A 21,369-nucleotide genomic window follows, 5' to 3' on the forward strand; every position below is an offset into this window, starting at 1 on the left:
CTCAACAAAATAATTAGATAGTGGAATAAATGCTATGACACATGTTAATTTGGGATGCAGAAATATATACTTGATCCTAATTATTTGCAAGTTTTATAGTTTTGAATTAACATATTCTAAAACGTATTGGTAACCCCAAAAGCAATATTGCTGGCGCATTTGTGGGTATGGGCAGAACAGTGATGAAGCTGGTCCACCTGACCCACCCAGGATCCACTCTATGAAGCATGGTGGAGTGTTATTGAAGACTAATAATACAATAGGTTTTTTGCTTTCTGTAAGAACGACATTGTTAAAGCCAAAGGCCGATAGGGATTAGAGTCAGAAACCGGCTTTGTAGCTTTCTCTTGCCTCCCTGTTAAACTTGTCTGTGCCTGCATTTCCTGGTTGTACAACTCATTTATTCAGGAAATACTCAAGTATCAACCAGATCTAAGCCACAATGAGTGGCACAGGTAGTTTAAATTTTTTTTGGAAGACACCAACATTAAACAACCAATGACAGTGAAATCACAATTGTTTTGAATGGTGTAAAAACAAAGCTTATTATGCTAAGAGAACATAGTCAAGATAGACTAGGCATTGTTGGGTGCCTATTGGTTAACATCAGACTCTAGAAAAATAAGTGATGGCCCTTGTGAGTGTTACGTGCACAGCTTGCACTTTCGTTAATTGGAAAGAAGTCACTAGTAATAGATCATTTCTCAAAGTTCAGGCCACTGGCCCTGTTTTTTTGGTATTTTCCTAGTTTTCTTTGTGGAGTTTCTCTACCTTATGTTGAATATACTGTAATATAAATTCTTCATCAGCTTTAAAATAGCCTTTGAGGATGGTATTGTACCATAGGTGTTTTCTTGGTGTGGAGTAGTTTACCTCTTTCTCTCTGGGAGTTGCATTTCTATAGTTCTAGGATCTTTCTCTTACTTTCTTTATGTACATGTGAGGGTGGGGAGGAACGACATGAGCTAATTTTTTTTTTTTTTTCCTGAATGATCAGAAAATGCTACTTCTGACTTAGAAATATTGGCTTAGTTTCGCAAATCACGAATTTAGTATAGTGGAGTAGAAAGAGACTTTGGTGAGCATGGGAGATAATGCTGATGTTTTCCTTTAGACCCAGGGGTGAAATGATTTTCTGAAGTCACGTGGGTACCAGAACCTTGATAACTGGCTCTTAGGTTGTCTACTGTGACTTTGAGGTTACTTGTTCGTTCACTCAGTAAGTATTTACCAAGCACCAAGAATTTGTCAGGTGCCATGTTGGGTGCTGAAGATACATCATTGTGCAAAACAGAAATAAATCCTCACCCCAAGGGGGTTTGTATTCTTTTTTTTTTGAGATGGAGTCTCGCTCTGTCGCCCAGGCTGGAGTGCAGTGGCCGGATCTCAGCTCACTGCAAGCTCCTTCTCCCAGGTTTATGCCGTTCTCCTGCCTCAGCTTCCTGAGTAGCTGGGACTACAGGCGCCCGCCACCTTGCCTGGCTAGTTTTTTTTTTTTTGTACTTTTTAGTAGACACGAGGTTTCACCGTATTAGCCAGGATGGTCTCGATCTCCTGACCTCGTGATCTGCCCGTCTTGGCCTCCCAAAGTGCTGGGATTACAGGCTTGAGTCACCGCGCCCGGCCAGGGTTTTGTATTCTTGTCAGAGAAGTTAGATAAAACACGTAAGTTCACTATATATTAAACTACGACAGGTGCTGTGGAGATACAAGGAGTCACGATTATTCAGATATTTTTCTGTAATACTTTTAATATATAGATATCTGTAATTTAAAGATGTTGGTGTTACAACAAACTGCATGTGAAGTGAACCTTGGTTTATTCTCCATTAATCAAATTTATATGATCCCACAGATACTGACCTAATTCTGGATTTGAAACCATTTGGTGCAAAAGGAGTAAGTGATCTCTGAGGCACACTGGCTGCACCAGCAGTAGATTTTTTTTTTTTTTAAATGCATTTAGGGCACTGGATAATTTTCCAAATTCTCTATTTGTCCTCCTGCTCTGGATCATTGGACTTCTTTTCCTGCTTGGGCATACTTACTCTGATTGTACACTTGAGTTTTCATTACCTTGATATATGTGATATTGAAGAAAACCAGGATGTGATACCTTCTTAGCTGGAGTGTAAGGATTGAGAACCAGAGAATATTATCGAACACTTTGCTATGTAGTCTAGAGTTTAATTTTCAGGTTCTCAAAAAGCACTGAAGGCTTTTGATTGCAGTTGCGCTTTAGGAGGTTTCCTAGCATCCATATATGTGATGAATTATAACATGGAAGTCTTTGCTAGTTCACAGTGAGTCAGAGATTACATGCATCACAAAATCCTTATGCATCAAGAGAACACTTTTAAAAATGTGAATGAAATAATAAAAATATAGTTTCAATTTTGACATAAAATGTTTGGACCAGAAAGGCAATAGCCCTGAAGATTGTATCTGTTAGAAGTAAGTTAGGAGGCAGGATATAGACACTCAGGAATTAATGGAACTCATTGACAAAAAAGTAAAGACAAACATATGAGCAAGGAGGAAGACATTTGGGGATGAAAAGGAAGCAGAGTAGAGAGGGAGAAATTTGAAAACAAGAATAGAGTTGAATCACTGGCCTAAGAAGTAAAAGAAGCGTTTACCTTGGATAGTTATCTAGGAATAGGAGGCTTTAAAAAAGGGGGTGAATTTGGAGTAATTTCTTTGTCAAGGATAGAATTCAGGATAGTTGGCGAGCTGTGATTCAGGGGGCAGTGGAGAGAAGAGCTTTGGTGTCCTGGTTGAGTTTTGGGACTCAGAGATAACATCTCAGTGCTGAGAGTACTATTTCTGCCATTGAAATACACATAAACTTCAAGGAAGAAAGGAAAGATGATACTTACAAATCTTATTGAAATATACACTTTCCTACTTAAATATAGTTTAAATCTTTAATTCCTCACACAAAGCATGCATTTTATTTCCCAAAGTCAGGAGTTGCCAGACTGCCTAGCATCAGAATCAGCTATGGGGAGCCTTAGAAATTTGATTTCTGGGCTCCACCCCCGGCCTGAACTAAGGCAAACTCCCCTGGGTGGTGGCCCTAGGATCCTTTAATTTTGCGGAGATCCTTGGTGTCTCATGCAGCCTGTGGAAAATCACTGCTTTAAACACTAGTCTTGGCTGGTCGTGGTGGCTCACGCCTGTAATCCCAGCCTTTTGGTAGGTCGAGGCGGGTGGATTGCTTGAGCCCAGGAGTTCGAGACCAGCCTGAGGAATATGGGGAAACCCCATCTCTACTAAAAATACAAAAATTATTCGGGCATGTTGATGTGCACCTGTAGTCCCAGCTACTTGAGAGGCTGAGGTGGGAGGATCACCTTAGCCCAGGAGGTGGAGGCTGCAGTGACCCGAGATCGTACCACTACACTCCAGCCTGGGCAACAGAGTGAGACTCTGTCTTAAAACAAAACAAAACAAAAAATCAACAGTAGACTTGTGATCTATGCAGAAGAAGGCACAGTTGGAGGGTTGTACCGTTTTAGTCTATTCCTACAGTGTGCCTTTTGAATGACCAGATCCCTGATTCCCAGTGTTATGCCAGTGCAGCCACCAAGGCTGTAAGTGCCACTTGTTTGTAGGGAAACCTAGTCATTTCTTGCCACCTTGTCCTTCACAGGCTGAGAATAGGTTTTGTTTTGGTTTTTTTTTTTTTTTTGAGACGGAGTCTCGCTCTGTCGCCCGGGCTGGAGTTCAGTGGCGCGATCTCGGCTCACTACAAGCTCCGCCTCCCGGGTTCCCGCCATTCTCCTGCCTCAGCCTCCCGAGTAGCTGGGACTACAGGCGCCCGCCACCTCGCCCGGCTAATTTTTTGTATTTTTAGTAGAGACGGGGTTTCACCATGTTAGCCAGGATGGTCTCGATCTCCTGACCTCGTGATCCGCCCCTCTCGGCCTCCCAAAGTGCTGGGATTACAGGCTTGAGCCACCGCGCCCGGCCTGTTTTGTTTTAAGTGTACATCTTAGAATAAGAGATGATTTTCAGGAGCCAGTGCCGATGCTGTGCAAATTTCCCAGGGATGAAGAGGAAAACAGCTTTTCAAATTATAATGATATACAAGGTATGACTGACTTAGTTCATACTGATGTGGACTTCGGATTCCCTAAAGTTCTCTACCAATCGTGAGTGTCTTCTGAGTGCAAAGAATCTCCTGGTTCATGCAAACATGAATCAAATCATCTTGTATTCTTGTTACACTTACAAAATAGAAGAGGCGTCAAAAAATAACTTCTAATCAGTATAATGCTAAGGAGAATGTGCCCAGTGCTTTAGGTATAGTAAGGACAAAATGCTGTGAGAGTATCAGAGCCAGAGAAGAGACTTCCAACTGGGGACATCAGAAGATGCCTAAATAGAGGAGGTATTTGAACTGAGTCCTAATGGTTAGGTATGATGCAGACAGAAAATATAGGTAAAAGAAATACATGGAAATGGGATAATTACAGGAATGTGTAGTAGTTTCGAGGTGCAAAGCTTGAGATTAGAAATAGTAGCATCTTGGACTAAGTTACTTAGGCACGTACCTTCTGACCACATCATGAGGGCCTCAAATTATTTGCAGTATGGAGTTTGGACCCTTTTAAAAAATCCGTTTAAGGATTTTGAGCTGGATAATGACATGATCAGAGGTGCCCTCTAGGAATTTTATTCTGGCGTCCCTACATACAATGAGTTAGAGCCACAGAAGCTGGGGAACTAATGTAATGTGACAGCAGAGATGAAGTAAGATCCTTATATGGGTATAAAAGAAGGGTAGAGGAGAGAAATCAGCAGCATTTAGTGATTGGGTATATGGAAGGAAGGACTGAAGATTATTCCTCGCTCATGTTACTAGGAGAATGGTGTTACCAGCACATTTATGTATTCTTATGTGCCAGGGCATCTAGGGGTGGAACAGATTTGTGAATTTAGTTTTGACATGTGTTAAACTTTAGATTAAAAAGAAAATCCTTAGTATTAAATATCCTGGAGGTAATTTGATGTGTTAAATTTAGGATGAGGGGATGGTGCTGTGGGACTATACCTACAGTAGTGGAAAAGTGTATAAATTTCAGATGAGCTAATTTGGATTCAAAATTTAGTGCTGCAAGTCATTAGTTCTATGACCATGCATGCTATTTAATCTGTATACTTCAGTTTTCCTATCTGAAAAATGCGACGAATGGCAATAGATTTGAGGATTTTACATGTGATTTTCTCATGGGATGTTGTGAGCATTAAAGAGCTTTGCATAGTGCTAGCAGCGTATCAGGTAAATCTCTTCCTCCTTTCTAGCCCCATGTTTTTCTCTTCCTTGGACCTCATTAGGATCGTAGGGCCCTTGTTTGGAGCTAGCTTGCAGACCAAGAGGAAGGAGAAACAGCATTGTGAGGAGGGAGGAGTGATGATAAAAATAACAGAGAAGGAAAGAGAGAGGGAGAAGAGAGAGAAATGAGATTAGAGGCTTTCTGTGGAGTTGTTAGCTTTTGAGAGGACAAGGGCCCCTTTTCTGAGACAGGAGACAAGTTGAAGAGAATGAATAAAGACAGTGCTGATCAGAGAGTCTTGAACTTCTCTCGCAGAGTCAGGAGGCCGGGCCATCTGGTAAGAGTGAGGGGAAGCTTGGGGCTGGGTTCTTGAGAGAAAGATGGTAATTCTTTTTAGATAACCACTGTGGGAAATAAGATTAGGAGTGAACTAGAGTTGAAAAAAAGGATTGCCAAAAAGCAAAAGCAAAAGGGTTAGATAGCTTGAACTTTTAGTGTCCTTGTGGGTGTGTGAATTACAGAGAAGAGGTCACTGGAGGTTAAGAGGTTGTGGAAAAGAGCACTGGGCAAGGAAGCGGATGTTGAGGCTTCACTGGGGTGGGTGGTGGCAGGAGCTTGGGTGCAGAAGAGCATGAATGGGGTGCTTCAGCCTGCGGAATGTGAAGGAGTGCTGGGAGGTCAGTTCCTGACGGCAGGAAACATGGGGGCAGTGCGAGGTGTAAGTGGTTGCTTGTCAGCAGCAAATTACTGATTATCCCCCTTCAATCAGGATACTTGGCACCCGATTACTTTTGAGCACAAACAGCTCTGGAACTGTTTGCCTTTAAAGATGATAAGCCTGTTCTTTTCCTCCTGTAATGTAGTAGGATACAGGCTGGCACTACTTTTTAATTTTTTCCCTTTGACAATAATGGTTTGTTGGAAGAGAATAGACTTTGGAATCAAACAATCAAAATCAAATACCTGCTTCTCCACCTACTAACTCTGGGATTGTAGGGCAAGTTCTGAAGCTGATGGATCGTCCTTGTTTCCCTCTGAAATCAAGATAATACCTACTTCACCTCATATTATGATGTGGACATTAAATGAGATAGCATATGTAATGTCGCTGCCTCTTGGTAGAAGAAATTCAGAAAATGGTTTCTGAATTGGGGGTGGTTTTGACTTTGGGAAACAGAATCAACATCATTAAAACAAAACAAGGCAACATCAGAATTGCACAGGTCCTCGTTTTCATGAGCATACTAAGTGTGCTTGCAAAGAAAACAAAATTTGTGACTTGAGGACTTCATTAGGCACAGCAACACTTACTGCATTGACAAAAATCTCAGTAAAGTTTTCTGAAGAATTCAAATACAATTCATTTGAAGTAATAAGATAGTGGGAAGAAGTCCAGGGAAAAGACAGCGGAAATTAAGTTTTGAAATTGTGTGAAAATGAAGGTTGTCCTTTTTGTGTTTGCATGTATCTGTTTGCCAAAATTTGGCCTTTTGTGAAATATACACACCTACCATATATATAAACCTAGTATATATATGAGTATATATACCTGAACTCTCAAATTACCTTATAGTTTGGCAGTTGCGGAGTAGGTATTACTAAGTTGTCTTAAGCTAGTTCTGGGAGAATATCCTAAGGAAAAACTATTAGATATATAGCTTAGAATTATTCCCATAATCTACTGTGACTTTCACCCTGGAGTCATCATAATTATCATTAATTTTCATAGGTAATCCTAACAATCTGGAGCAGTAGTAGCAGCCACTTTCTCTTATGGGGCAAGTCCCTGGCTTATAGAAGGTTTCTTTCTTTTGAGTCTAGCTGTGATATGGTTTGGTTCTGTGTCTTCACCCAAATCTCATCTGGAATTATAATCCCTCTGTGTCAAGAACGGTGATTGGATCATGGGGGCAGTTTTCCTCATGTTGTTCTTGTGATAGTGAGGAAGTTCTCATGAAGTCTGTTGGTTTAAAAGTGGCAGCTTCCCCTATATGCACTCTCTCTCCTGCCACCATGTAAGACGTACCTGCTTCCCATTTATATTCTGCCGTGATTGTAAGTTTCCTGAGTCCTCCCCAGCCATGTAGGAGTGTGAATCAATTAAAACTCTTTTGTTTATAAATTACCCAGTCTCACATAGTTCTTTGTAGCAGTGTGAAAACAGACTAAGATAAGTTGTTATACTGGTGAGGCTAAGAGAAATGAGAGTATTCGCTTAGACCAGAAGAGAAGGAAAGATTAAGGACTTGGTCACAAGTTCTGAATCTCAGCCCGAATGTGGTTTGGCAGGCAATGTTAGGATCCACATTGATAGACAAGATTAAAGTATAGCACAGATTGGTGCCTGGGTACCTGTGCAATGTCAGAACCCAGGCATGGAGGGAGGCACTGGGAACAGGGGCTGAGTGAGAATTTAAAAGGAGACTAGATTATGGGTCATAACCCCTACCAAGAGTCTGGGTAGTATGGTTAAAGGATAAACAGGAACGAGAGAAAGCATAAAGAAATCCCTCAGTGGTAAGCCAATGGATTCCAAAGTAGGAATTCTTTACATGTGCCTTGTGAAGAGTCTGGATTAGTGTTTGATTGCTGGAGGGACCAAATTCAGCACAGGTGCTTGTAGTATAGACAAGATAGATAAGTGCTGAGGCAGAGATGCCCCTAACCCTATGCAGAGTATCTTCTCAACTTGATAAAAGTTTAATTTTATTATCATTTTCTTTTGTGGACTGTGCATTTCTTAATACCTAGTACTTAATTAGGAACTATGCTATGATATTAAACAACTTTATAATTACTCAAATAATGTCTAGTAAGCTCTTCCAACTTGGTATGTCTCATATTTGACTAAACTTAAGTCATCTGATTGCATGGCTTCATTGGGATGCCTTGATGATAAGATATAATTAAATAATGTAAATGCAAGGTTTCAGAGTGTGTTCTCAAGATGACTCTGTCTTTGATTTGTGTTTGGCAATTAAAAAACAAAATTTGATCACAAGGAGGACATTGTGGAGAACCAGACTTAGATACCTCAATGATAACTAAATTTCCATGTATTTTTCATGTGAGGCTTTAGATTACAAGGGACTGTGAAGTATCAGAAGAAGGGTGTAGGCCTCCAAGTACTAAGTTGTATTTACAGTGACATGCCAGTATTCGTCACTAGGACTGTGACTTTTTTTCTGTTGATTCATTTAATAGGAAGCCATTTATTGACTTTGCAAGTGAGCATCCGTGGAGCCTGAAGCCAGAAATGGAGTGGAAAAATCTTATTTGATGTTGTGGCTCCTAGAAAATAATAACTAGAATTTGTGGTTGCAAATAAAACCAGTATTGCAGACAGAGTGGGTGGCCTATCAGTTAGGGTATTAATTGCCACCAAAGACACCAAGTATCTGGTGGGAGAGTTGGTGTCACTTTTAATAAAACTCAGCCTGTTTTGCTGATATGGTATTTATTGTTTAGGCATACCACAAGCTGATTGTGCTTCTTATTTTGGTTATGTATTAAAGTGTTCTTAAAATTTACCATTGGATACAGCAGTCAGTATGCTACCTTTGATTATTTTAGTGTTCAAAAAATTAAGATTCTCTCAGTGTAATTTCCAAGCATAAACAACTGATGTGATGGTCCTTAGATTATTGCATGCTTTTGTAGTATAATGCTGGGTATCACTTGGCTATATATGTTTATCCTACTCTTATTTTTCTTGGTGTGGCCAGATCTAGAAGCATATGACCAAGTCATCTGCTGTGGCTCATATCCCAGTTAAGTGGTAATGTTTTACTACTTGTTTCATACTCTGTACGAAATGTCAGTTCAGAAGGTTACGAAGAAAGGGCTTTACAGAGCCTACATCTGTCATCCAAATGGAAAAGTAAGGTTATTGTTGGGTCATCATCTGGACTTATAAAATGTAATTGCATTGGTTCAATCTGGCTTTTATAGACTTTTATAGATTTTTATGTTTTCTTGGAGATATAACAATGTCCAAACTATTACTGCTGACCCAGTTCTCCATTATAGCATATCTGAGGGTGTTATACCAAGTGTCAGGTTCCAGCCCAAGCTGAGGACCGAGGGGAGTGGGTGGATGAGTGGCAGGTAGCTGGAAAAAATGCTCGAGGGATCGTAGACAGTTTTGATATGGCTTTACTCTCTCTCTGGGCGTGAGTGAGCTGTGGGCACAAGCAAGCAATGGGCTCAGTCAAGCCATGGGCGTGGGCCTGGGTGTGAGCATTAGCAGGGTAGTTATACCTTTTACAGACAGTAGTGGCTCCAAGCCAAGCACGCCCTCATGTGAGTGATCACCTAATGCGTCTTGCATGGTTATATAACATGAAGAGCTTTGCGCCTGCACTCCAAACCCGCTGAGTCATGCTGGACTGGAAGGCCACCTTGGCCTATTCCTGACTAAAGTGCAGCCATCTTCCTTACAGAAGGTCATAAGTGATTCGTGCAGTCCAATAAAGTGATACAGTGTGCTGTTGACATAACTGTATATGTCACTGAATTTATAATCTGTACTGTTTTTTGGGGTATGTGTTTTATGCTATTTAAGTTTAAGAAAAGACTTCTGGAAGAAATTTTTAACACAGCATTGTCTGATTATCATATAAATGTTAATTGGATGCAAGAGAGACATGCTTTCTCAATTTTCATTGTAGTTTTAAAATATATAAAGCCCAAACTGATCAATTGTTGAAATATTTGATGGTATATCATCTAGTGTTTAAGATAGTGGAGTTATGTCAACAATGAACAGAGCAATTTTTAAAATTTTCTCTCATTCTACTTTTAGACATTAAACAGATCTTCCAGGCAAAAATAGTAGAGTGAATTTAAGCCTGCTAAAAAGATTAATCTACAAAATAGGTATTTTAGACAGTTTAGGAATGTTTCAGGATTTATGATATTGGCAAATATAGAAGCTGTCATCATACTTCCTCACTGTCTAGGTATGATTCAACTATTGTGTTTGTGAACATTTATACTCTCAGCATGTGTCATAAATAGACTTCAGTAATATTTTTTTTTTGTTCTGAAAGTGTTTTTCCAATATTATGTTGTAGAGATAAAAAGGAAACCAATGATAATATTCTTAAACTCAATAATTTGTTAGAAAGTTAAAATTTATATATGAAACTATATTTTGATTGTTCTTTAGTAATCTCATGCTCCAGATGGACAGGAAGGGAGAGAGATTATTATTGAATATAGTCAGCAAAGTTTCATGCAGGTGGCAGGAATTTAGATAGCTAACATAATTCCCCAAAGTGTCTTGCATTTCTTTTTATAATATTTCATGAATCCTAGAATAAGAGTTGCTCTGTTACTCCTTGTAGAGCAAATAGATTGTGGAAATATATTTTTAAACTCCCAAATTCATTTAATGATCATCTATTTTCAGTCTACTCTGTATTAAGTATTGGTTTTGGAATATATCTCTGACTAAATCAAGCTCTTGTCATAAAAAATGTTGTTATGGTTAAAATCTGTAATTTTAGGCCCAGCTGTTGTATTACATGTTAGTCCGGATCCCAAATCAGATAATAAAGTAATTGTTATGTAAATAATATTGATAATTAAAATATGAGATATTACAAATTATTACTGATACTTGAGTATTAGAAATGTGCATGCAACTTTCAGATTTTGCTTAAGGAAAGCAGTATAAATGGCTCAAGCATTCACATAAACTGAATAACTATTCTGTATAAAGCACAGTGATGGGTGCCGGGGGGAGTTATTTTGTATATGCTTTTTGCCCAATGTGTGGTGTAGAATAGACTCCACAGTTTTCACGGTCTCTTAGGGCATTTTTGGGTCTTGTGCACCAGAAATTCTAACCCTGGCCTTTCATGTCTAGGGAGCTGCTGGGGTGCACTAGGAAGTTTAGATTTGCCTGGCTTGTGTCAGAGGTTTCTGTTAGACTTTGTGGGTGGGTCAGGCAGGGAAGTTCCCATCAGCTGGGAGATTCCCATCAGCCTGTTCTCTTAAAATGCAATTTACATGATAATACCTTACATTCTTCTACCTTATTTATGGTATTGTAAATTCCTATTTAAGAAAGCACAGAAAGATCTGCATTATGTTAAGCCTAGAAAACGATTAACACAATGCTTTGATATTATTATAAACGAAAGGATTTAGAGGAAAATTTCAGATATGGGCTTAACAAGTTAGGCCACTGTTACTAATTCATAAAATGAATGTTTAATGTCCTCAACATTTTTTTTTAACAGAACAAATGACAAACATGAGTGTCTTCATTGTACCAAGAAATATGTACTTTTCTGGAACTGAGAATACAAAATTTAGAGACCAGTTAGTTTTTTTGAAGTCCTTTCCCTGAAAAATCAACCAAAAAAAAGAGGAAAGAAAATTTATTGTCAAATTGGGGCCAGTCTCAGAAAACTCCTGGAGGGAGACAAGTTTTTGTTGTGGGGAAGCAGACATGCAATTGCTTTTGCATGTTAAAATTTTTCTTCTCAGACATTGCCATTATAATCAACTATTATCTTACTAAATCTATAAATAATGTTCATGTGGGAAACAGACCAGAAAACAATTAAAGTGAAATAGAAAACAGCATCATAAATTTTTAAACAAAAAGGTATAATAGCAAAATAAGAGCTTGTTTTCTTACTTGTAACCAAAATCTGATTTAAGGCAACTTCATCATTTGCTCTTGAGGTAGGAGGTACCTTAGGGGAAGCCTGTGGACTTCAGCTGTTCTCAGAGGCAATACCCAGGATACCCAGGAGGGGGTATTGCCTCTGAGCATGGGGCTATATGAGCCAGTGATCATTTCCTGGGTTGACCAAATGGGAAGTTCTAGTGTGCTCCTGCCAATCTAATATTGTTGTATTTTCATATATTCCAAAATAGCTGTTGACAGGCTTCTATGTACTAGGTATTTATTTAGCCCTTTGGGAAATTTAATAACAAAGGATCTATGTCCTCCTAGCATTTAGACTAGTATGAAAATAAAGCATTTGTAGCATGTTTTATTTTTCATTATGTGTTGAAAAAGTTATAGATTTTGTTAGGATTAATGAAAACTAGCAATCTCCTATCTTGCTGGTCCCCACTACTTAACTTTAATTTCTCAGGAAGACTATGTTGAACTTTTAGTCATTTCTTGTAATTTTTTCAAGACCATGATTGTCCTGCTATTTTTAAAATTTGTTTTTCAGTTTTAGACATTTATCATTTGCTTCATGCTGTTTTGATACATGTCTTTACTTCACACTATTTTATACACACCTTTCTCCTATTCTCTCGATAATTGAAACAACTTCAGCAAAATCAGTTTTTCATGTCATATTGTTGTGATTTTGTACATATTAGTTACAAGTCAGTTACTCAGTTTGTTGTGATTGTGTTATTTGTATAACGTTTTTTTCCCAGGAATTAACAATTGACTTGGAATTTTCTTTTTTTAAAGAAACATACTTATTATTACACTCAGGTAGCCCAAACTGACCTACCTCTTGACTTCTTTCTCTATAGACCTGTTATCAATTGCCTTCTAGCACCCAGAGTTTTGTTGACTTCTTCAAGCTCACCAACCAAGTGCTTCAGTGGCAGTAGATATCTACCAGAATGATGGAATACTTTCTTTACCAAAAGAAAGCACAAAAATATAATATACTGTTGTACACTCCAGTTAACATATTCTTTATATAATAATTTTTGTTCAACTTACTGTTTTCAAAACTGGAAATGTATTATAACATTAATACCAGTATTTCTGAAGAGATTTCTTTTATCCAAACTTCAAAGAAAAGACCATTAATATATTTATCAGATGATCCTTAGTCTCCCAGGTAATCCATTGATTTCTGTTAGGGTAGCTGTGAATAAAATCCAATATGAAATAATCATAGGGTTTAACATTTCACACCAGTTTGGCTAGTGTAAGCCTAGTAATTCTGAAAAGAGAAAACAACATTTTAAGTTGGAATATTTAATTGTTAAATGGGAAATATTTTTTGTCTTCCTTAATGAGTTCTTTTGATGAGACTCTTGATTTGTTTTTCTCACTTACTTGTCTTTGTTGTTAGCTTTATGCCAGAATTACTAAACTTCTGGTCTCACAGGTTGTTTCCAGTGCTAAAATGGGGAAAGGAAGTGACTAGGAATCTAACAAATAAGGTTGTATGGCCCGGTGCAGTGCCTTATGCCTGTAATCCCAGCACTTTGGGAGGCTGAGGCAGGAGGATCACTTGAGTCCAAGAGTTTGAGACCAGCTGGGCAACATAGTGAGACCCTGTCTCTACAAAATAAATAAGTCAATAAATAAACAAAATTAGCCGGGTGTGGCACATGCCTGTAGTCTTACGTACTTGGGAGGCTGAGGTGGGAAGATTGCTTGAGCCTGGGAGGTCGAGGCTGCAGTGAGCCAAGATCTCACCACTGCCCTCCAACCTGAGCAACAGAGCTAGACCCTGTCTCAAAAAGAAAAAAAAAAAAAAAAAGGACATAGAAGAGAAGGTTTACTTGTGTTATCATTTTTGTGACCCAAACATTCTGACTTTGGTTAATTATTCATTTTAAGCATTAGGTATGAAAAATTGATATAGGTGAATTACTCTTCCATAATTGCCATTTGGACCTATGCATTTTTAAAGAATATGCTACTATAACCTCCCTTTAATTTATTTGCTTAGTTTTTATTTGTTCCCACAATGTTTCTGAATACTTGATCTTTCCCATTTCAATTTAAATTGCTGTCCTTGTTCAGTTCCTACCAAAAGTAAAGCAATGTAAGTACTGATAGTTCAGCAGGCCTCTCAACTTTAATACAGAAACAGATCACTAGGGGATCTTGTTAAAATGCAGATTCTGGGGTGGGGCCTGACAGTCTGCATTTCTAACAAACTCCCAAGATGCCGATGTTACTGGTTCTTCTGACCACACTGAATTGAACAGCAAAGATCTAACATACCTTGCATGTAGAAGTAAGGTTGATCCCTTCAGTATATGGAATCTGTTTTCAATTATCTGTGACCCTTTAGCTTCTAGAAGTCAGTGGAAAATTTTGCATTACTGGCTGCTACCAAATACACGAAATAGTAGATTTATTGCTCCTTACAGACTTAAAAATGTTTGATTATTTGTAGGTCACTGCTTAAAAATGATTTCAATGATATATTTATCAATGTTTGTGTACATTTTACATATTAAATATATAAGCTATATCTCTTCCAATGTCTGTGAAGAAAAAATATTGTTGATACTTGCTAAGCTTTAATTTGTAGCATGCAGACAAACATACATCTCTGATCCACAGCTGTTAGTCATTAGGATCCTATTGTATATTCTTTTATGGTTATACAAACATAAAATCACAGATATACTATATACAAATTAATAACTAGCTTCCTTTTAATGTTTCTTCCTGTGTAATTAGATATTAGCAATGAAAATATTAATGCTTTTCATTTTTTTTTTCCAAACAGCTCAGTCACTAAAAGAATTTGCAAGACTACTCATTGCAGTAGAAGAAGAAAGGCGAAGACTGGTAAGTCTGCTCTGTATTTCTTAAGAATATTGCTTTGTTTCAACATATTAAATCATAGACCTCCTGAACTAGAGAACTTTATACAAGGCCTTATGATTTGACACATCTACTAATTGTGACATGTATTTTTGAAACGATTTGTGACTATAATGATCATATATTGCTAATAAGATATACCTTTTTTCTAATTATTTTGTTTGCTTGGCATATGTAAACTACCTTTAATTGGTTTCAATTTACTGTTCTAGAGATTAAAAATATTGAACAGACTGCTATTAAGAAACCTATTCTAATTCAGCAAACATTTAGAGGTTATAACAACCTCAGTGTTGTAATACAGACATGTTTCAAATGTTTGAGACAATTCATGGAAGGAGGAACTTACTTGCCAGAGTAATGTTAAAAGGTAATATTTGAGTTGAACCCTGAAGTTGGGAGAATTTTGCTAGGCTGGGAAGGATAGGGAAAGCATTCTATATTGATGGATGAATATATGCAAAGGTATTAGAGCGTAGTTACTGGTGAAACACCCATTCAAAAATATAATTTTATGCCCAGTGTTTTCAAATATCTGTGATGTTCTCTGTCTATGATGCAATGTCCTCATCTGCAATACAGGAAAAATAGTAGTATATATCCCACAGGATTGTTGGAAAGCATCTGTAGCAGCACCTGTCACATAGTAAATACATGTTGATGGTGATAACGACGCTGATAGTTGCAGTGAGGGTTACGGACTTATCTAAAACATTATCTCTGATTTAACTGACCTCACTGTCAGTTGTATTGGGGGATCATATATACACATACAGCTATACTTCATTTCTTTGTGTTTTACTGTACTGCATTTTGCAGATAATGTGTGGTTTTTGTTTTTCATTTGTTTTGTTTTTGTTTTCAAATTAAGGGTTTTGGTAACCCGCATTGAGCAAATCTATTGGCACCATTTTTCTAACAGCATGTGTGTACTTTCTGTCTCTGTGTCACATTTTGGTAATTCTCTCAATGTTTCAAATTTTTTCTTTAGTATTATATCTGTTGTGGTGACCTGTGATGAGTGAATATTGGGGTTACTGTTAGGACTTTTTTGGGACTCCACAAACCCTACCCAAATAAGACTGTGAATATAATCAATAAATGGTAAGTGTGTTCTGACTGCTCTACCAGCCAGCCATTCACCCATCTTCCTGTCCTCAGATCTCCCTATTGCCTGAAACATAAATATATTGAAATTAGGCCAATTAAAATCTTTACAATGGCCTCTAAGTGTTCAAGTAAAAGGAAGTGTCGTGTGTCTCTCATTTTTTTAAGCCAAAAGGTAGAAATGATTTAAGTTTAGTGAAGAAGACATGTCAAAAGCTGACACAGGCTTAAAGCTAGGCCTCTTGAACCAAATAGTTAGGAAAGTTGTGAGTGCAAAGGAAAGTTCTTGGAGGAAATTAAAAGTACTAGTCTGTTAAACCCACAAATGATAAGAAAACGAAACAGCATTATTACTGATATGGAGCAAGTTTTAGTGGTCTGGATAGAAGATCAAACTAGCCACATTTCCTTAAGCCAAACCCATTGAGAATAAGTCCCTAACTTTTTTTAATTCTTTTTTTTTTTTTTTTTTTTGAGGCAGAGTCTCATTCTGTCATCCAGGCTGAAGTGCAGTGGCATGATCTCTGTTCACTGCAACCTCTGCCTCCCAGGTTCAAGTGATTCTCCTGCCAGCCTCCTGAGTAGCTGGGATTATAGGTACACCCCACCACACCTGGCTAATTTTTGTATTTTTAGTAGAGGTGAGGTTTCACCATGTTGGTCAGGCTGGGCTCGAACTCCTGACCTTGTGATCAGCCTGCCTTTGCCTCCCAAAGTGCTGGGATTACAGGCGTGAGCCACTGCATCTGGCCCAACTCTTCAATTCTATGAATGCTGAAAGAGGTAAGGAAGCTGCAGAAGAAGAATTTGAAGCTAGTAGTGGTTGGTTCATAAGGTTTAAGGAAAGAAGCCATCACCATAACATAAAAATGCAAGGTGAAGCAGCCAAGTGCTGATATAGAAGCTGCAGCAAGTTATCCAGAAGATCTGGCTGAGATCATGGATGAGGGTGGCTATACTAAACAATGGAATTTCAATGTAGACAAAACAGCCTTCCCTTGGAAGAAGATGCCATCTAGGACTTTCATAGCAGTAAAAGAAAAGTAGTCAGTGTCTGGCTTCAAAGGATGGGCTGATTCTCATGTTAGGGGTTAATGTGGCTGGTGACTTTAGGTTGAAGCCAGTGCTCATTTACCATTCCAGAAATCCTAGGGCCCTTAAGAATTATGCTAAATCTACCCTGTCTGGGCTCTAGATGTAGAACATGGAGCCTGGATGGGAGCACATCAGTTTGCAGCATGGTTTACTGAATATTTCAAGCCCACTGTTGAGACCTGTTGTTCTGGAAAAAAAAAAAAGATATCATTAAAAATATTACTGCTCATTGACAATGTACCTGGTCACCCAAGAGCTATGATGGAGATGTGCAAGGAGATTAGTGTTGTTTTCATGTCTGTTAACACAACATTCATTCTGCAGCCCATGAATCAAGGAGTAATTTTGACTTTCAAGTCTTATGATTTAAGAAATATATTTTTGCAAGGCTATAGCTGCCATAGATTTTGATTTTTCTGATGGAGCTCATCAAAGTAAATTGAAAACTTTCTGGAAAGGATTCATCAGTAGAAGTTGATTCTAGTATTGCATGCTTACAAAGAGGTCAAAATATCAACTGAAGTTTGGAAGAAGTTGATTGCAACCCTCATGGATGACTTGGAGAGGTTCAAAACTCAGTGAAGTAAGTAACTATAGATATGATGGAAGATTTAAGAGAACTAGAACTTAAAGTGGAGCCTGAAGATGTGACTGAATTGCTGCAATCTCATGATGAGACTTAAATGGATAAGGAATTGCTTCCTATGGATAAGCAAAATACATGGTTTCTTGAGATCAGATCTACTCCTTGTGAAGATACTCATTGTGAATATTGTTGAAATAACAACAAAGGTTTTAGAATACTACATAAACTTAGTTGAGAGTGCAGTAGCAGAGTTGACAAGATAGACTTCAACTTTGAAAGAAGTTCTACCATAGGTAAAATGCTATCAAACTGTAATTCATGCTACAGAGAAATTTTCTGTGAACGGAAGATTCAATCAATGCTACAGACTTCATTGTTGTCTTAAGAAATTACCACAGCCACTCCAGCCTTCAGCAAACACCACCCTGATCGGTTCACAATCATCAACATCAAGACAGGAGCCTCCACCATCAAAAAGATTATGACTTGCTGAAGCCTCAGGTGATTGTTAGCATTTTTCAGGCATGAAATACTTTTAAATTAAGGTATGTACACCTTTTTTTTTAGACAAAACACTATTGCACACTTAGTAGACTACAATTTTACATAAATATAATTTATTTGCACTGGCATCAAAAATTCATGTGACTTTTAAAATTTATTTAGTGTACCAGGAAATTGTAAAGGGACTATATAATTAATTATAAAACCACTAATTCAGATTAAGTTTTTTTATTGATAAATCATGAGTATTTTATATATATATATATATATATATATATTCGTTAGGTTTGACCAAAGTCTTCAGTATGTTGAAACAATGAGTAAACAAAAATATTGGCTGGACACAGTTGCTCATACCTGTAATCTCAGCTTGAGGAAGATTTACCATATTTAGGAAGATGAATATGTCATCTTGGGAGATTAATGACTATTTGCAGAAAAGAGCCCAAAGAAACATGGATTTTTGAAATGGAACTTCCTCTTGTCTCCTTCTAACTTTAAATATTGAGTTTTTTTTTTTTTCTTTTTTTACGTTTCTACTAAAGCCAACCAAAACGCAGTTTTAATGCAACAGAAAAGCACCTGAGAAAATAATGGAAAGTATGTTTCAGAACCTTTTGAGGAGAGTATAGTCTATTCTGTCTCATGCATCTCACACACCTTCCATAATGCAGGATTTTCCATAGTGTTGATTGACATCTGCCGTCATGTGGCTGGGAAGAGAACAGCATTTTAATGGCACAAATATAAGAAATAATCTAAAAGCTCTTTGTACTGACCTTAATAAAATGCTTATTACTTAAAAGGTGAGGATCTGGTATCAATTATTGATACATGCTTTTTAAAAAGTGCATCTTTATTGGAAATGCTAGAATTTTTCCACATAAAATGCAGCAAGCGCTTCAGTGATTTTGGTTAGAAGGTGTCATTGGAAAGGTGTCTTTGTGGTCAGACTCAGACTACCCCTAATACAGAGAGGGGCTTCTAAACCATGTAAACTTTGTGGTAACGTCTTCTCAGTTTCTGGACCACTACAGAAACCAGTCTTTTTCTTTAGATCACAGCTGACTTGGCTATGCAAATGCCACCATTTCGTCTTAGGCTGTTCAAAATTAATTTGAACCAATGTTAACATAACAAGACAACTCCCTGGAAAAGGATGAAATGCTAGGTTGTGGCCTTCTGGAAGAGATATAGGTAACCTCCTCTTTGTTGTTTGTATTGAAATAGTGAAGTTGTCTCTTTTGCCTCCATGCCACTGGAGGTGATAGTGCCACCCCCTAAATCCCTGGAACCTCACCCACCCCCATTTCTCCCTTCTCTATTTTTTTTGAGGCAGAGTCTCGCTCTGTCTCCCAGGCTGGAGTGCAGTGGTGTGATCTTGACTAACTGCAACCTCCACCTCCCAGGTTAAAGTGATTTTCGTGCTTCAGCCTCCTGAGTAGCTAGGACTACAGGCGCACACCACTTTACCTGGCTAATTTTTGTATTTTTGTTTTTTTAGTAGAGATGGGGTTTCACCACGTTGGCCAGGCTGGTCTCAAACTCTTGGCCACAAGTGATCCATCTGCCTCGGCCTCCCAAAGTGCTGGGATTACAGGCATGAGCCATTGAGCCTGGCCTCTCCCTTCTTAATACACTCCCTCTTGTCTGTTCTCCAACCCTATGGGTTTCTTTCTATTCCTCTTTGTGTGTCATTACAGGCTTCTTTTGAACTTACACCTTTGCTCTTTCCTCTGCCTTGAACATCCTCATCCATATTCTGTCATGATTGGCTCCCTCTTGTCACTCAGGCTTCATCCCACATATCTCCCCTGGCCCCCTGCCCTTTCCATATAGCCTTAGTTTAGTCCCCTTGAGTTCTAACATTATAACAGAAATACTTGCTCTCATGAAGCTTGCATTCTTTATTTTGAGACAGAGTCTTGCTCTGTCGCCCAGGCTGGAGTGCAGCGGTGCGATATCAGCTCAGTGCAAGCTCTGCCTCCCAGGTTCATGCCCTTCTCCTGCCTCAGCCTCCCGAGTAGCTGAGACTACAGGCGCCCGCCACCACGCCCGGCTAATGTTTGTTTTTTTTTTGTATTTTTAGTAGAGACGGGGTTTCACCATGTTAGCCAGGATGGTCTCGATCTCCTGACCTCGTGATCTGCCCACCTCTGCCTTCCAAAGTGCTGGGATTACAAGCGTGAGCCACCGCGCCCGGATGAAACTTGCATTCTAAGGGGAAGAAACAAATATTAAACAAATTATGTCTGGTGTTGATAAATGCTAAAAAGAAAAATAATGGAGCTGGTGGGGGATGTTGCTGTTTATGAAGATGCCTGTAATCTCAGCACTTTGAGAGACCAAGGCAGGAGGACGGCTTTGAGGCCAGGAGTTAGAGACCAGCATGGGCAACATAGAGAGACCCCATCTCTACTAAAAAAAAAATTAGATAGATTTAGATGCCTATTGTATATCTAAGTAGCCTTGTTTGGGGAGCAGCTAGATGTATGGTTCTGGAATTCAGGGGAGGAGCTGGGGCTGGAGATATACATTTAGGAGTTGTCAACATATGTGAGGCATTTAAAGCTACAGGAATGGGTGAGATCACCCAGGCTAAGAGTGTGAGACAGAAGAGAAAGGGTGGGAGGATAGAGCTCTGAGGTTCATTGAGTCCACAGTTTGATCAGATGTGGTAGAATCAAGGTAGAGTCTAATGCCGTCCTAGGGGACATCAGATCAGTAGGAGAACTGAGAGAAAGCTTTTTGGATGACTTGATCAAAACCCGTTTCTTCACTTGCATGTAGTATAGATGTTTGACCATAACAGACATAGGTTGTGGACCCAGTGGCTGCAGCGTTCCTTAGGACAGAAGGTCCAAATTATCTGGTCCACTTTATGCTCTTCCTTTACCCTCCAATCATTGTCTGACCCCGGGGCCCCTCACTTTCTAGTACAGTCCCTGACCTTGACAAATGATTTCTTGTGTGTTTAGCAATGTAGATTTTTTTTCTTGGCTATATCTTTGTCACCAATGGGGGAAGCTTCAACTTCAAAATATTTTACCTAGAGAATTTATACCAGTGAACTGATTTCTTTTATTTTTCGTTTTGATGAACATGAGAACTACCATTGCCCACAACATTTCACGTTTGCCTTTGACCTGTGTAAGTTACAGTTTTTGCTTTAGATTTCCCAGTATTTGTATATTCTTTTAGAGACAGAGTCTCACTTTGTCTCCCGG

At 38.6% G+C, this 21,369-nt stretch overlaps 1 protein-coding gene across 1 annotated transcript in view; it reads left to right on the top strand.

The window, feature by feature from the left end:
* The window catches only part of ARHGAP42 (Rho GTPase activating protein 42), a 312,517-nt gene that overhangs the window by 94,929 nt on the left and 196,219 nt on the right, over positions 1-21,369 (top strand). The window contains exon 3 of the mRNA XM_011926606.1: positions 14,753-14,814. Within this exon, the coding sequence (XP_011781996.1) occupies positions 14,753-14,814 (62 nt within the window). The remainder of the gene's footprint in view (positions 1-14,752; positions 14,815-21,369) is intronic.

Source organism: Colobus angolensis, unplaced genomic scaffold (assembly GCF_000951035.1).
Source record: "Colobus angolensis palliatus isolate OR3802 unplaced genomic scaffold, Cang.pa_1.0 Scaffold7, whole genome shotgun sequence".
Taxonomy (NCBI): domain Eukaryota; kingdom Metazoa; phylum Chordata; class Mammalia; order Primates; family Cercopithecidae; genus Colobus; species Colobus angolensis.